Raw genomic sequence first — 15,859 nt, forward strand, 5'->3', positions numbered from 1 at the left:
AGCCTCAGTTCTGAAAAACTTCCCAACCCTCAACAAATTTGGGATGCTTACATTCCAAGATCATCAGCTCAGTGGCCAAGACAACCCAATTTAGCCCACTAGGGGACATCTTTTAGGACTCAAGGACCAACTTCGGTTGCCTTTCTTCAGCCTCATTTGCTTAGTGTGAGTGCTTGCATGCACATATCATTGTTTTGTGATCCTTAAAGATGGAAATGTAGCATTGTCAAAATATAGGTGGTTATTAATTACAGTTTTCGTAATTAATAATTTAGTTTATGTTGTCATTATAAAAAATTAGAAGTATATCTATAAAATCAGGAACAAATATGAAACTTCCTATAAAAAAGGGAGTTAAACACGAAGATGGCATTTCTTCTAAATTATTTACAGCAGCCATAGAAGAAATTTTTAAAAATCTCGATTAGAAAAATAGATGAATTATGGTAAATGGGACAGAACTAAATCGCCTACAATTTGCTGATGCAGGTGATTTCTGCATTAGCAAAATTCTGCAGAACTTTTTTTCTCTTCTATGTGGATGATGATGAGGCCAAATGAACTCTTTCCACTTCTGTCTGTCCCTGGAGAGTCCAAACAGTTCTGTCCAGTTTGGTGTCACTTTTTTGTGATTTGGTTTTCAGGCCCTCTTTTATTTTGTCTATCCATCTAATTCTGGGCTGCCCTTTGGATCTTTTACCTTCCATTGTTGTATAGAGGATTTTAGTTGGTAATCTTTCTGTACCCATTTTGGTCGCATGGCCAAACCATTGCAGTCTTCTTTCTTGGATTTGTCTATTATTGTTATTTCTTGTTTTAGTCATTTCCTTATGGAGTCTATCCAGCAGAGATACTCCAAGTAATCTTCTTAGCCAACCCATTTCAGTAGTTAATAATTTTTTTCTCTTCAGCTTTTTTGAGATTCCAGCATTCACTTCCATAGAGAAGTATTGAGAGGATCATTGTCTTATAGATTCTTACTTTTATTACTTGTTTGATGTCTCTAGACTTCCATGTTTTATTTAGTCGTCCAAAAGTTTGGGGATGCTTGGCTAATTCGTCTGTTTATATCTTGTATAATTTTACTCCTCCGAGGTAGGTAAAGTTTTCTACCTGCTCTAGATTCTTACTATCCATTTTAATTTTCAGATTGGCGGTGTGTCTTTTTCCAATTTGCATAATTTTTGTTTTGTCTATATGTGAGGTGTGGCTATTAAATAACGAGACTGGTTGCAAAAATGTGGTTTATTATTACAGTTGTACAAATTATCTACTTCAACATACTCCCCTCCTCTATCTATTCACCGTTGCATATGAATTTTCCATGGTTGGAAGCAGTGCTGCAAGTCACCAGGTGTTATTTGCTTCAGTAATGCTGTTTTCTCCTTTACCTCATCCACCGACTGAAAATGTGTGCCCTTCAATGCGGATTTCAACTTTGGAAAAAGGTAAAAGTTGCATGGAGCTAAGTCTGAGGAGTAAGGTGGATGGTCCAACACTGGGATCTTCTTATCAGCCAGATACTGCTTTACAGACAGTGCACTGTGGGCTGGAGCATTGTCCTGATGGAGAATCCAAGTGTTGTTCTTCCACAGATCGGGTCTCTTCTTCCTCACTCGTTCTCTCAGCTTGGCCAGAACTTCAAAGTAATAATATTGGTTAACTGTCTGACCCTCTGGTACCTATTCAACCATTACCACGCCATTGATATATATAAAAAAAAAATGATCAGCATTGCCTTCATTTTGACTTGCTCATTCTTGGTGACGTGGGAGTTTTCCAGCGCATTGATTGTCTCTTTGTTTCTGGATCGTACTGGAAAATCTACCTCTCATTACATGTGATAATCTTCTCCTGCAAGTCCGGCTCTGCTGTCAGCTGGATGAGGTAAAGGAAAAAACGGCAGCACTACTAAAGCAGATAACACCTGATGACTTGCAGCACTGCTTCCAACAATGGAAAATTCATGTGCAACGGTGCATAGATAGAGGGAAGTATTGAAGGGGATAACAATTAATTGTACAATTGTAATAATAAACCACTTGATTGCAACCAGTCTCGTTATTTAATAGCCACACCTTGTATTTAGATTTAATTCAAACTTCATACATTCTTCCTTTATTTTATCAGAAATTCGTTGTAGATCTTCTTCCATGCTAGCAGATAATGTAATGTCGTCTGCAAATTTTAAGTTTGTTATATTTTTCCCATATATTTTGATTCCAGGGTCTTCTTTGCTTAAGGCCTTACTGGTTGCTTCTTCCAGTGTAAGATTGAACAGGTCCGGTGACAGATGCATCCCTGTCTTACTCAACTCTGCTCTCTTTATTGAACCAGTTAAGGTATCCTCCACTCGTACTGCACTTTCAGATTTCTCGTATAGATTCTTTATTATTCTTATAGTTTTGTTGGGAATTCCAAATTCTTTCATAGTTTCCCATAGTTCTCTTCTACGGATTGAATCAAATGCCTAATGAAAGTCTATGAAATTTATATACAACTTTGGTTGTACTCTGGAGTCTTTTCTATTAGCTGTATTAAGGTGAATAATTGATCAGTTATGCTTTGTCCTAGTGAAATCTGCTTGTTCTTCTCCTAATGCTAGTTCTATATATGGGTTAATTTGTTTTTGGAGTACTTTTGTAAAAACCTTACTTTGAATACTGAGGAGGCTAATACCTTTGTAATTATTGCATTCTGTTTTATCTCCTTTTTTGTATATAGGAGTTATGACTGATTTGGTCCAATCGGTAGGTATTGGTTTGTTTTTGTAGATCTTTTCAAATAATGTTTTTAATGGTTCCAGAAGTTGTTCCTTTCTTGCTTTTAAGAATTCTGCATGTATCTGATCAATACCAGGTGCTTTCCTAGTTTTCATTTATCATTGCTGTGTACTGTTGTTTGTTTGGTAAAGATATTTGTTTCCTCTTCCATTTCAGTGGCTGGAATAATAATATTCTGAGAGATGTTTTTATTATGTCCCTAAAGTATTCTTTCCATCTGGTCATTCTTTTTGTTTTACTTTCAATTAGTTGTTCCTCTTTATTTTTGGTCATTATCATTTTTGTTGTCCATGTCTTACTAATTTGATCTATTTCTTCATATAATCCAAGGAGGTTATTTTCTTTTGATAACTTCTCTGCCATTTTACATTTTTCTTCTATCCAGTTATTCTTGTCTCTTTTAACTAGTTTTCTAATTTCTCTGGTTAATCTATTTTAAGGTGGAGAACCTTTCTTCTTAGTTGGACTCAACCCGTTACCAAGCAGATGAGATGATGATGAATCTATTATATTCATTTCTCTTATAGTTCTGTTTTAATTTCATGCTTTTCCTTTGGTCACTTAACCTTTTTACTTCATTCAAGATCTAATTATTTTTTTACTTTCTATTTCTGTGTAACCTATTGTATTTTCTGCCAATTTTAATATTATTTCCTTTAATTTGCACCAATATTATTCAATGCTTATATTCTGTTTTAGTAGTTCCTTCAGGTTTTTATCTAGTTCTACTTGATATTTTCTTAGAATGTTATTGTCTTATAGTTTACTTACATTGTCTCCTTTTGACTCTAAAAGTCCTTTCAGATTTTAACTTTATTCTTAGGTTTGCTAGTAGTACTAGCTTATGATCTGATCCACAATCTGCAATTTAGGATACTTGATTTCCATCTTTGGTTTACTATAATATAGTCTATCATGTTTTTGGTTGGTCTGTCTGGTGATATGCCAGCCTGCTGGCTGAGTGGTTAGCGTATTCGCTCTCTAGCCAAAAGGCTGCGGGTTCGAATCCTGCCATGGGCATGGATGTTTGCGATTGTCTTTGGAAATACTAGTGGTGGTGGCTGGCAGTAGATGGTGTTGGTGTAGTTGCGGTCAGTTGGTGGATTGAGCAGCAGAGGCAGAGTTGGGGATCAGGTGCCCTCCCTTGATGAGTCTTTGGACTCCCTGGAGGTGTCTAATAATAATAATATCTATGTCCATTTTCTTTGGGGTTTTGGTTGTTTAAAGAAAGTGTTGGTTATTGTTAATCTATTATTTGAGCAGAAGTTTAGCTGGCTTTTGCCACGTTCATTGCTTTCTCCATACCCAAACTATCCAATTACTTTTGGCCAGGTATCCCAGTCTTTGCTACTTTTTGCATTTAAGTTCCCCCATTACAATTAGGAAATGTTGACTTGATGTCTGCTGTACTGCTTTTTGCAGATCTATATAGAACTCCTCAATGCCTTCTGATGATGATGTTGAAGTTTGCAAGTATACTTGAATAATAGTCAGTGATCCGATTGATGTTTTAAATCTTGCTTTAATTATCCTAGGTGAGATAGGATTGTAAGACAATAGAGTTTTAAGTCTTTGGTTTTAATATAAGTGCTATTCCCTCTTGGTGTTCATTATCCTCCCTGCCTGAAGTGAAAATTTTGTACTGTCCATAGTGAAATTCTCCTTTTCCATTCCATCTGGTTTCACAGAGTCCAATTACTTCTCATCTGTAGTTGTCTAATTCCTGCAGTAATATTTCCAATGTTCTTGCCTGGTGAAGGGTTCTTACGTTCCATGTTCCTATGCTTGTTATGTTTTTCCTGTCTACTAAGTGATGTTTTGTTCCAATAACATATTTTTTGCCTTCACTATCTAGCTTCCCTAATAGTGGGCGCGACCCTTGTTTGACTGGACGATGATTGAGCTGGCATGCATCTTTGGGTTGGTTTGAGTTCATTCGGTTTCAATGGTTAAGTTTCATCGTGTCAACCACAACTCCTTGATATGAATTCTTCCACTCCTAACATGGAGCTATTTGCAGCCGATTCACTGAATACAGTCACTGCTTGAGATTACCATAGTACAGTACACATGGAACACTGAAAAATTGATATAATAACTTCCTGAGTTTACCTAGGACAAAAGATCACAGTAGAAGAAAGCTGTGAAGAAGAAATTATTCAGAAAATTCAACTTGGTTAGATAGTCTTTGGAAAACATTGTGAATCACTCAAAGAAGATGTCCCAATCTGCCTTAAAAGAAAAATATTTGACAGTTATGTGCTACTGGTCATGATAAGTGAAACATGGACTTTGACTAAAAAATTAACCAGCAAATTGAGGACTATCTATAGGAAAATGGAAAGATCATGTTACCATTCAAGATAGAAAGCACCATACTTGGGTCATAGCTTAGACTAGGGTAAGAGCTATAACAGCCATTAAAAGATCCAAGTGGCAATGGGTAGGTCATATTGCAAGAAGTACCACTCAAAATGCACATAGTTGATATCTGAACCATATCCCAGAGATGGAATTAGAGCTATAGGAAGACCAAAGAGACAGTGGGAGAATGAGATTAAAGAGAAGGCTGGAACTCAGTGACTTAGAAAAACTCAAGATAGGACTGAATGGAGGACTTTGAGGAAGGCCTTCATCCAAGAGTGGACAGAAAATAGTTGATGATGATCATTTACCTGCTCTCCAACCATTAGTCATGGATTTGAATAAGCAGTGCACTGAAAAGTTTCATGTTTTATCTATAGAGCAGTTTGATGTCCTACTGCAATAACCACTTAAGTGATTATTGTAGCAGGTTACAAAGTACAGATAATAAAATAGCAAAGTTACATATGATATATATGATATCTCCTAATAAGTAGCATTAATATCATATGAAAAATGAAGATATTAGAAAGGTGCTAATTTAAGGTGGTATGGACACAAAACAGAATGAGAGAGGAAAGGTTAATATTTAAATAAAAAAAAAGTGTTTGATGCTAGTATGGCAGGAAAAGAGCAAGAAGAAAACCAAAATCTAGATGGAGTGATGCAGTTAGAAATACTTTAAGACAAAAATAAAATATCTGACAACATCAGCATCCTAACAAACAAACTAATATGGATGAAAATATCAATAGAAAGTTAGTGATAATGTAAACACCATGTAATACTGTCATAGTATCCTTTGAAGGTACATACCAGGAATTTGGTGAGGATAATGATGAGTATTCCACTAATGTAGTAAACTCTAGACATGGTTCTGCATAACTTTTTCCCTTTTGAGAGAAAGACAAAATATTAATGATATCGAAAAAAAGTTAAAACAAAATGCAACAAAGGAGCTTTTTAACAAAAAAAGTAGAAATTAAAACGTGTAGGCAGGTGCAAAAGTGACATTCCTTGACAGGAATAATCTTCTTTCTTCTTAAGTAATTTTGTTTTTCACAGCTTGATACTTTTTTTTTACATCCTTTAAGTTTTTAATTTGAAAGTTTAAACTAAGAAGAGAAAAAAAATTAGGAAAAAGTAAATAAAATGTAATAATAATACAAATAAAATTTCTTTATAGTTTTTGTATGTGATGAATCCAAATAAATTTCGAGCCTGCCAATTTCTCATTCGCTATCATGAAAGGAGAAATGATAAGATTATTGTATTTTCTGACAATGTGTTTGCACTAAAGCATTATGCTGTTAAAATGAACAGGTAAGTGCAATAAAATCCATTTAACTTTTTATTTATTAAACATAAATGTAACCCAATGTTATGTTTTGCATAGATACTAGCTGCCAAATTTTATAGTAATTATAAACAGAGAAAATTATATGGATTGACAGTGATTTTGTTTCTTTGACAAAATTAGATGTCAACAGAATTTTTATGTTTTCCAAAAATTTATCTGATTTAGAAATTGAAAAAAAACTAAGAAAAATAACAGACTATGAACATTTCAAAATTTCTCAAATTTCTGCTACTAATTGATTTTTGTTGTATCATCCAGTATTAATCACCCTATTTTAGCAAAATTAGGTTTAGAATTTTTATGGTAGTTGGGATTTTGCTTAATATGCTGAGAGATGTTTTCAGGAAACTCTGTGACCTCTACAGAGTGCATCCCCTAGTCGGCAGATAGGGAAGCTCACCAGATATCGTGAGGTGGTCCAAATACACTGAATAAGAACTCTTGGACCAACAGGGCCATCATCTTGATTGCAAGGGATGTGGCACTCCCATGGTCCCCTAGCTGGGTCTGTCCTCTTCTTCCTCTACTTTGAGGAAAATCCACTCACTTTAATCTGTCCTATAAAGCCTTATAAGTCAACTCTTCTTATTTTATGACCCTGATGCTATTAGAGTACTCAAGGACTATAGGGTCTTTCTATTTCTGGCCTGTATTTATGACCCCTCTAAAATCTACTCTTTCCTCTTCGATATACCCTGTTTCTATGGGTTTAAATTTGGAAGAAGTCAAGTTTGGAAACCTTAAGGTAGCAGCCCTACCACTGGACTATTCATTGCCAGGCTAGTAACCTGACATGGAGAACAAAAATTTCCTTCTAAGCCAATAGAGAAAGGTATTTGAAATGAATCTATGGAAAAGATAAAACGAAAATGGAAACGACAAAATATAATACATATTTTGTCGTTTCCAGGAACTGGAACGTAATAGGAATAGCATAGAAAGAAATAGAATTAGATCAACTATTAAATGAAATAAAAAAGAAACCATGAGAACTGAAAATTTGAATGTAATATATAGTGGAGTAGACAGAGACCAAAGAGCACAAGCAGGTGGTATGGTTTAGGTTTGTAATTCCCTTTCAAAACAGTTAAAATATTATAAATTATGGAATGAACTATTAATAGAAGTTAGAATAAAAATAGAGGTTATTTAACAAAAATTGGTTTATACCCCAGAGGAAGAAAGAAGAGAAGGTGATAATATTGAATTTTATAATCAGTTACAAAATATATATAATAAAATAAATAAAAAATGATTATGTAATATTAGCAGGAGACTTAAATGCAAGATTTGGAAACACGAAAATTAATAATAATATAGGAATATACAGAGAACATACTCTAAAGAGGAATGATAAAAAATTCATTAACCTTGAGTTTATAATAATCTTAAAATAATGAATTCTTTCTATAAACATAAAGACATACATAAATATACTTGGGCAGCAAGAGGATGGAAATCAATATTAGATTGCTTTATCTTAAATGAAAATACAAAGTTTTCTATGGATGTTAGAATCCACAGAAGATATGAACTTAGTAGTGATCACTTCCTTGTTAAAATAAAATTAAGTTTACCACCTTAAATGGCTCCAAATAAGAACATAAAGAAAATTTAAAACATTTTTTTAATAAAACTAGATTATTAAATGATATAAATATACACTGGCTATATGAACAAAGAATTAACCAGTATTTAGATAAATTAAAATGAAAAAAAGAAATAGAATGGCATATAAATAAAAACAATACGAAATACAGCAGCAAATAAAAGCTTAGGAAAGACAAAAAAATTCAATAAAAATAAAGATATGGGATGATACAAACAATCAAAGAAATAATCAAAATGAAAAAGAAGCATATCATAAATGTTAAGCAGTAAAAGATAGAATAGAGGTATAAAAGAATAAGAGCCATAGCTAAAAGAGAAGTCAGAAAAAGATATAGAGAATCGTGGAACAAATTCGTTTCTAATTTAGAACATGAGAAAGTTAAAATTAAACATAACATTTAAACATAAAATTAAACACCAAATTGAAATTAGAGGAATTTCTATACAGAATTGTGGACAGATAAATATTTTAAAAAAGATAACTGGTAAACATTTAATGAAAATGAAAAAATGAAAGAAGAATTAGAAATCAGCCTGAAAGAAACAAGAAATGGACCTGGAGAAAATAGGTTAGAATTATATAAATATGCAGGAATAAGGTTTAAAGAGAGACTTATTATTTTTAAATAAAATCTATTCAACAAATAACCCACCAATATAATGGAAAAAAGCAATAGTGATCCCTATTTTTAAAAAAAGGTAGTAGAGATGACCCTAAAAATTATAGAGGTATAAGTATCCTAAATTCCTGTTATGAAATATATAGCAGAATTTTAAATAGCAAACTAATAAAATATTCTGAAGGCTTTATTTTAGAAGTACAAAATGGATTTAGAAAAGGGCAACCATGTATAGATCCAGCCTCTTGTCTAAAATTAATAAGAGAGAAAAGAAGAGAATACAATTTAGAAACACATATTACATTTATTGACTTTGAAAAAAATTTGATAAAGTTAAAAGAAGTATTTTATTTAACATATTAAAAGAAAGACAAATACCAAATAATATTCTAAAAGTTAGAAGTATATATGAAAATAATCAAATACAAATAAGATTAAATTATGAACTATCATATCTGAGAGAGATAAATCAAGGAGTCTGACAGGGATATCCTCTTTCAGCAACTGTTTTTAATATTTATTTAAATGGAATAAAAATTTCCATCAAGGTATTAAACTTTCTCCTACTGTGCACTTAAGCACTCTCCTTTTTGCTGATGATCAAATAATAATTACAAATTCTGAAGATAACTTACAGAAAAATATTTTAAATTTAAATGAAACAGTCAAAGATTAAGGAATGATAATATCAACAGAACAATCAAAAACAATGGTCTTTAAAGGAAAATCCAATAAGAACTAAAATAGTAAATAGATAACAAGATTTTAGAACAGGTGAATTCATCTAACTAACTAGGATGTATAATTACACATGAAAAAAAGATATAACCATAAAAATTGCAAAATATTTAAAAATAACAGATGTAATCAACTCTATATTTAAACAATAACCTAGTTCAAAAACAAACTAGATTAAAAGTATACAATACATTAGCCCTACCAGTTCTGTTGTATGCAAGCAATAAAAAAAGACAAACAAGGATTAATAACAGCTGTAATGAAGTTTATGAGAAAAACTGCAAAGTATACTCTATTTGATCTAATAGACCTAAATCCTTGAAAAGTGTGATGATGTTTGAGAAAAGCAATACCAAATTTTCTAATTTGCTATGGCATATTATTCTTGTTTGGCAGTATTGTATATAGTTCTTGGAGATTTTTAGAATCTGTGCATTAAAATCTACTCATCATTTGACTTTCAAACCTTTGAAGTCCTCCTTAATTACGAGGGATTTTTATTTTTGTGCACATTGATGTAATATTCTTTTATAGTTATTTAGAAGTTAATTTGAGATATTATTTGCTGATATAAGAAAATATATAGTTCTGATACAATGTTTTTTAAGAGAATTCTACTCACAGAAGATTGTAAACTTATCTTACAGTTTGTTCAAGGGTGTGCTAAGGATCTGATAATACCGCTCTTAAAATAAAAACATGTTACTGTTTCAAACCACTCAACAGATATGCTCACAGCAGATCAAAAATGCACTCACGTGAAAATCTCTGATCAGTGCTTAGAGCATTTTAACAAGAATAAAACTGATTTTGTGAATCGATTTATTACTATGGATGAGACTTGGATTCACCGTTGCACACCAGAATCCAAACAGCAGTCAAAGCAGTGGACAGAAGCCACTGTTTTGACTGCTGCAACCAGACTAGATGAAAAAAATTTGTGAGAAAAGACCTGGTTTGCAGGGGAAAAAAAATCATCTTAGAGGAGTATTTTGCAGATCTTACTGAGAACAACTACAGGGACAGGATAATGTCCCTGGAGCATCGCTAGAATAAATGTATTAGTCTTAAGGAAGATTATGTTGAAAAATAAAAAGAATTTTGAAATTATAAATTCGTGTTTTTCATTGTTAGGCCAAAAACTTTTCAGACCATCCTCGTAAGAACTACCTATTATGATTTATGTGTGCATCACTTGTCACACAAATAAATGTGTGAAAACTGCTACAATAATATAAAACTCATAATCAAATTCTGTTTAAGTGGCCATTACCGCCTGAGATTAGTTCAGCTAACAAATTCCTGAATATTAACAATGTCCTTTCATATTATCCTCATTTTTAGTACGATACTGCCACTGGTGCCATTTGTTGACACCACTGCTCTCATATCTGTGGTCACCAGTCTTTTTTGATTAAGGGTTTTATTTGTAACCCAACTCTCAGATCCATAAGTTAAAACTGGCTCCTACCATACCAGCTGTGGTAATTCTGGTGTGTATTTAAACTGCATTTAATTTGCCTTCTTTATTAAAAATCTTTCATTTTGAAACTATCACAGAAACAGTTTGAGAAAAGTTATGCAAAATTTACTTGCTTTCAATTTACAACCACCTAAAACACCTGTGATGTAACTCAGATACATTACCTTTATTATGTATAATAACTAATAAAAAGGAATAATGAACATATAATTTCACACATATATCTTTCCTTCTCTAGGGATAATGTATTATAATTTAATACCATTAACCATAACATATAACAAAGCCATTTCTTTTATAATGTTTATCTCCAGTGATATTGTTTTCATTTTTTGTTATAGACCATATATTTATGGACCGACCTCCCAAGCTGAACGAATGCAAATTCTTCAAAATTTCAAGTACAATCCTAGGGTGAATACTATATATGTATCTAAAGTAGCTGACACTTCCTTTGATCTTCCAGAAGCTAATGTTCTTATTCAGATTTCAAGCCATGGTGGTTCTCGAAGACAGGAGGCACAACGATTAGGCAGAATCCTAAGAGCAAAGAAAGGTTTGTTTTGCTCTTCTTACTCATCCATCCTAATAAATAACAATATTATTAAACCATTTGACGTGGTATTTTAAAGAAATCCAGTCCAACATACCAGTTTCTGCTGAATCTGATATTCTGTCTGTTAAATTGGAATGAATTCAAGGATGACAACTGGTATGGATGATATATAGCCTCACTCAATAAGTCCATGGAGGTTATGTCAGTTCGTATGGCTTTGAATCAGTCAGTCATTGCCATATTTCATAATTCCTTATCCAAAATAACTTGAAATTGATCACTAGAAATTTTGGAAGAGAGTAGCAGTTCATGTGTTAACTTCATATTGAAGTAAGAGTGGTCACCTTTAAGCCACTAGCATATGAATAGCTAAATTAGATTTCCTTTGAAATATTCTTTGAGTGAAATTTCATTCAACTTCACAGACTCTATTAGTTGTATATTATGCTTCAAATGATCTTAACTGAAACATTTGTGGTCTCAAGACAACATCCCAGTGCACTCTACATGTGAGTGGAGTCCCACTGAGGCACAGATTGGATCTCCAATGTTGAAATACCTCCACTTGATGGTGTTGACTGGACGGTAGCCATATGCAATTCTCCAAGCAAGATCCCTCCTGTTAGGGTATCTTGGGAACTTCCACAAATTGTGAAATAAAGTATTGTTGTCAGTACCCAACTGTGGAATTTTGCGGTGAAAGAGATTAAAGATTTTTCTATACCAAATTTTACTTTTTTTTAATGGAAAGAATGTCAGTACCAAAGTGTTTTAGCATTCTTAAAGTTAAGCACAAAGTGTTGTAGTATTCAGAAACAATTTCAGCTTTTGGACCTTTATAATCATTAACTCCAAACAGGGGAAGATGAAAACCTAGGTAGTACAGGAGAAGGTCTGCACATGTGTGATTAGTCTGGAATATTTTATGGATTTTTGAAACTGTATTGCTTAAATAGCAGAATTTTAAAACTGGAAGACAAATTCTCCATGCTTCTTTGATAGTTAAAGAAATTCCTTTTTAACTTCTTGGCATCGTCTGGAAAAAAATTGCACAGGCTTACTATATAATTGTTTTTCTTCAGCTTTTGTGATGTTGATGTCTGTAATATTTATTAAGTACAAGTGAGCAGGAAAGATTATGGTTTTGAGTACTATGGCTTTAGAAGAAAAGGAAAGTGGCCCTATTTTCCAGTCTTCTAACGTTTCTAGGTTCGTTCTTGTTATAAGTTCTTGGACTGGTAATATTGGGTAAGTGGAGAACGGAATTCCAAGTATAATGAAGGGATCTCTTTTAGGGGTTAGTCCAAAAGGAAATTCTCCAAAATCCCACTTCCCAAAAACTTTTAATTTTGTCTTGTCTGCACTAGTAGTTAATCCACTGATCTTGTTGAATTTTTCCAAAATACCAAAAATATATATATGGAATCATTATCCTTCAAAGTGCCCACTATATCATTGGCATATGCTAATACCTTATTTTCCTTCGTAATCGAAGGAACTGTTATTCCTTGCACAACATGTGTATTGTTGACTTCCTGTAAGAATGGTTCAAGAGCCAACTAGGAGGCGGGTAGTTGAATTGGCATAGGCTCCTTTGATAATGGATAGCAGCTTTTTACCTACACCAATTTGCTGGAGGATGTGGAATAGAAAGAGATGCCAGACATTATTTATCAAATGCTTAAGTAAGGTCTACTGATAGTACTGCTATCGACTGCTTTTTTCATGTTAACTAAGTGGATTAGATCATGTAGCAGAAATAGATTAAATTCTACTGCTCGACCTGGTACTCCATACATCTGTGCGCTTTTAATTATGTATCTCATTCCCATTTTGAGCCTGTTATTGATAATGCGGAAAAATATCTTGTAGTCAGTATCAGATAGAGAAATAGATCTCCAGCTGCTGATTAAGGTGTGATCTCTATTAGGTTTTGGAATAAGAACAGTATGACTTGCTACAAATTCACTTGGTATGTGTCCTGATGAGAAAAAGGAATTGAATAGTATAATTAGAATGGGGAGAATAAAATCCCTGGCCTCGCGAAAAAGTTCTATCCCTAGACCATCAGGTCCTGGGGATTTTTTTGTCTGGCATTTTTTTATAGGCTGTTGTAATTTCAGATGCTGTAATGGGTCTGTCAAGCCCATCTTGGATGAACAGGAAAGTTATTAATGTTCCAAGAGTTATAATTTCCAATAGTACTATTGTCTTCAAACAGATTTTTGTAGTGTTTTTGAAAGAAGTCAAGGATGTCTTCAGTGGTGGACACGTTCTCCATTAATGCAGATTTGAATGATACTCCTTTCTTTGCGAAATTTTGTAAATTGTCTATTGAAGAATGCAGCTGAAGGGCTATCTGCTAAGTGCTGTTGTATTCTTATCTTAAAATTTCTTTCTTCTACTTGTTGATGTCTTTCCACTTCTATCTCTATGTTAATGTTTCTAATGATGTGCTACATTCTATACCAGTGGTGTTCAACCTTTTTTACTATGCGAGCTACTTTTCTATAAAAAGTTCTATAAAAGGTGATCTACTCTCTTATATAGATCACATTCCCCCAACCTGATATCTGATTATGCACAAATAAACAACTAAAAAAAAATACACAACTAAAAACTTTGTGTATTTAAAAATTTATCACTTTTAATTATTTTAATACAACAAATATTTTAATACAACAACAAAAAAAAATATTGGAATAAAATATTTATTTCTCTATTTTGGAAAACCAAAGTTAGAAGAAACAACAGATTGATTACAAACTCACAAGTTACAGGAAATGCTGATTGATTAAAAAAAAAAAAGTTAATATGAAGTTTGGCATTGTTTGGACCTCGCAATATTTTCATAGTCAAGTTGATATAAAGAAGTGGCCAATTGCAGACAATCATCCAAATGATCATTTGTAATTTGGTTTCTTAATTGATTTTTTATGACGGTTATATTTGAAAAAGTGGATTCTGACAAGTATGTCGATTCGGAAACACGACAGAATTTTTAGCACAATATCAGTTAATATTGGGATTTTTCATGTGCATACTTCCAAATGACTTCATTGTTTATTGATTTTAAATGTAAACTATTCTGAATGTTTATTATCTCAAGTTCTACTTCAGCTTGGTTTATATCAAACAGCCCACTAATTTTATTTGAAATTTCTATGATGTTCAAGTTTTCTTGAAATGGATTATTCATAAAAGATACAATCATTTCGGTTTTATTAAAATCTTTTAATCTTGAATTTATTTCTTCCTCAACTAATTCTATTTGACGAATAAATTCTTTTAAATCATAGCGAAGCATTTCTTGATTTTGTGCAAAAAATTTTAATAAATATCGGAGATGTCTAAATTCGCGGTCATTTATATTTTTCTTTAATAAAAGTAAGTATTGTTGGAAAGTTTTTATTGAACTTAACATGTCAATTAAATTTTTATCTCTACCTTGTAACTCTAAATTTAAATTGCTGAATTTCTTACTAATCTTTGGAGAAAGATTAGACTCATCCTATGAAAAAATGCAAACAAAGTATTCTGGCAGACCATCCGCCGCCTTCGAGGGAGGAAATCGTGCACAGCAAGGGCAATTAAAGCCTCTGGTGGTGCACTTTTAATAACCGAGAAGAATATCCTCCACAGATGGAGGGAATACTTTGAGAGCCTTCTTAACCCGGGTGGCCCAGCAGTTGTGGACATCCAAGAGGTGCAGATCAGGGCAAGGACTAGTCTCACAGCAGAAGAGGTCCATTTAGCAATAAAATCGCTAAAATCAGGCAAGGCTGCTGTCAATGATGAAATTCGGCCCGAAACGCTAAAAGCCTTAAATCGAGACGGTGTTCTCTGGCTGACTTGAGTGTGTCAGGCTTCTTGGATATCTGGGCGAGCACTAAAGCAATAGCAGACAGGCATAATAATACCGGTCTTCAAGAAGGGAGACCAGAAGAATTGCAGTAACTATCGTGGCATCTCTCTGCTCCATCTGCCTGGGAAAGTGTATGCTAGGTGCTTGGAAAGACAGTGCAGGAGCATAGTTATTATTATTATTATTATTATTATTATTGTTCCAGGCAACTCCAAGGAGTCGACAGACTCATCGAGGGATGCCCGAACATCATGTCAAGAACAACTATTCGACATTCACACAGTATCTATCATACCTTGCCTTGAACTCATTCACGGTCGTAGCACCCACAACAGACTCTGGAAGCTTATTCCACTCATTCACTACTCTCCAAGTAAAAAACCTAGCTCTAACACCCTTGTCAACCACGCTCTTGCCCAGCTTCCATTCATGGCCCCTAGTCCTCCCACCACCAGTCATATTTTCAAAAATATCTTCTG

General features: G+C 33.3%; 1 protein-coding gene across 1 annotated transcript in view; it reads left to right on the forward strand.

Moving 5' to 3' along the window:
* hay (ATP-dependent DNA helicase hay) overlaps nt 1–15,859 on the forward strand; it is a 337,042-nt gene that overhangs the window by 297,507 nt on the left and 23,676 nt on the right. Inside the window, exons 16-17 of the mRNA XM_090412093.1 lie at nt 6,334–6,470; nt 11,301–11,515. Coding sequence (XP_090268219.1) covers nt 6,334–6,470; nt 11,301–11,515 — 352 coding nt within the window. The remainder of the gene's footprint in view (nt 1–6,333; nt 6,471–11,300; nt 11,516–15,859) is intronic.

Source organism: Typopeltis vanoorti, chromosome 22 (assembly GCF_054136105.1).
Source record: "Typopeltis vanoorti isolate ZY-2024b chromosome 22, IOZ_Tvanoo_1.0, whole genome shotgun sequence".
In the NCBI taxonomy this organism is placed as follows: Eukaryota; Metazoa; Arthropoda; class Arachnida; order Uropygi; family Thelyphonidae; genus Typopeltis; species Typopeltis vanoorti.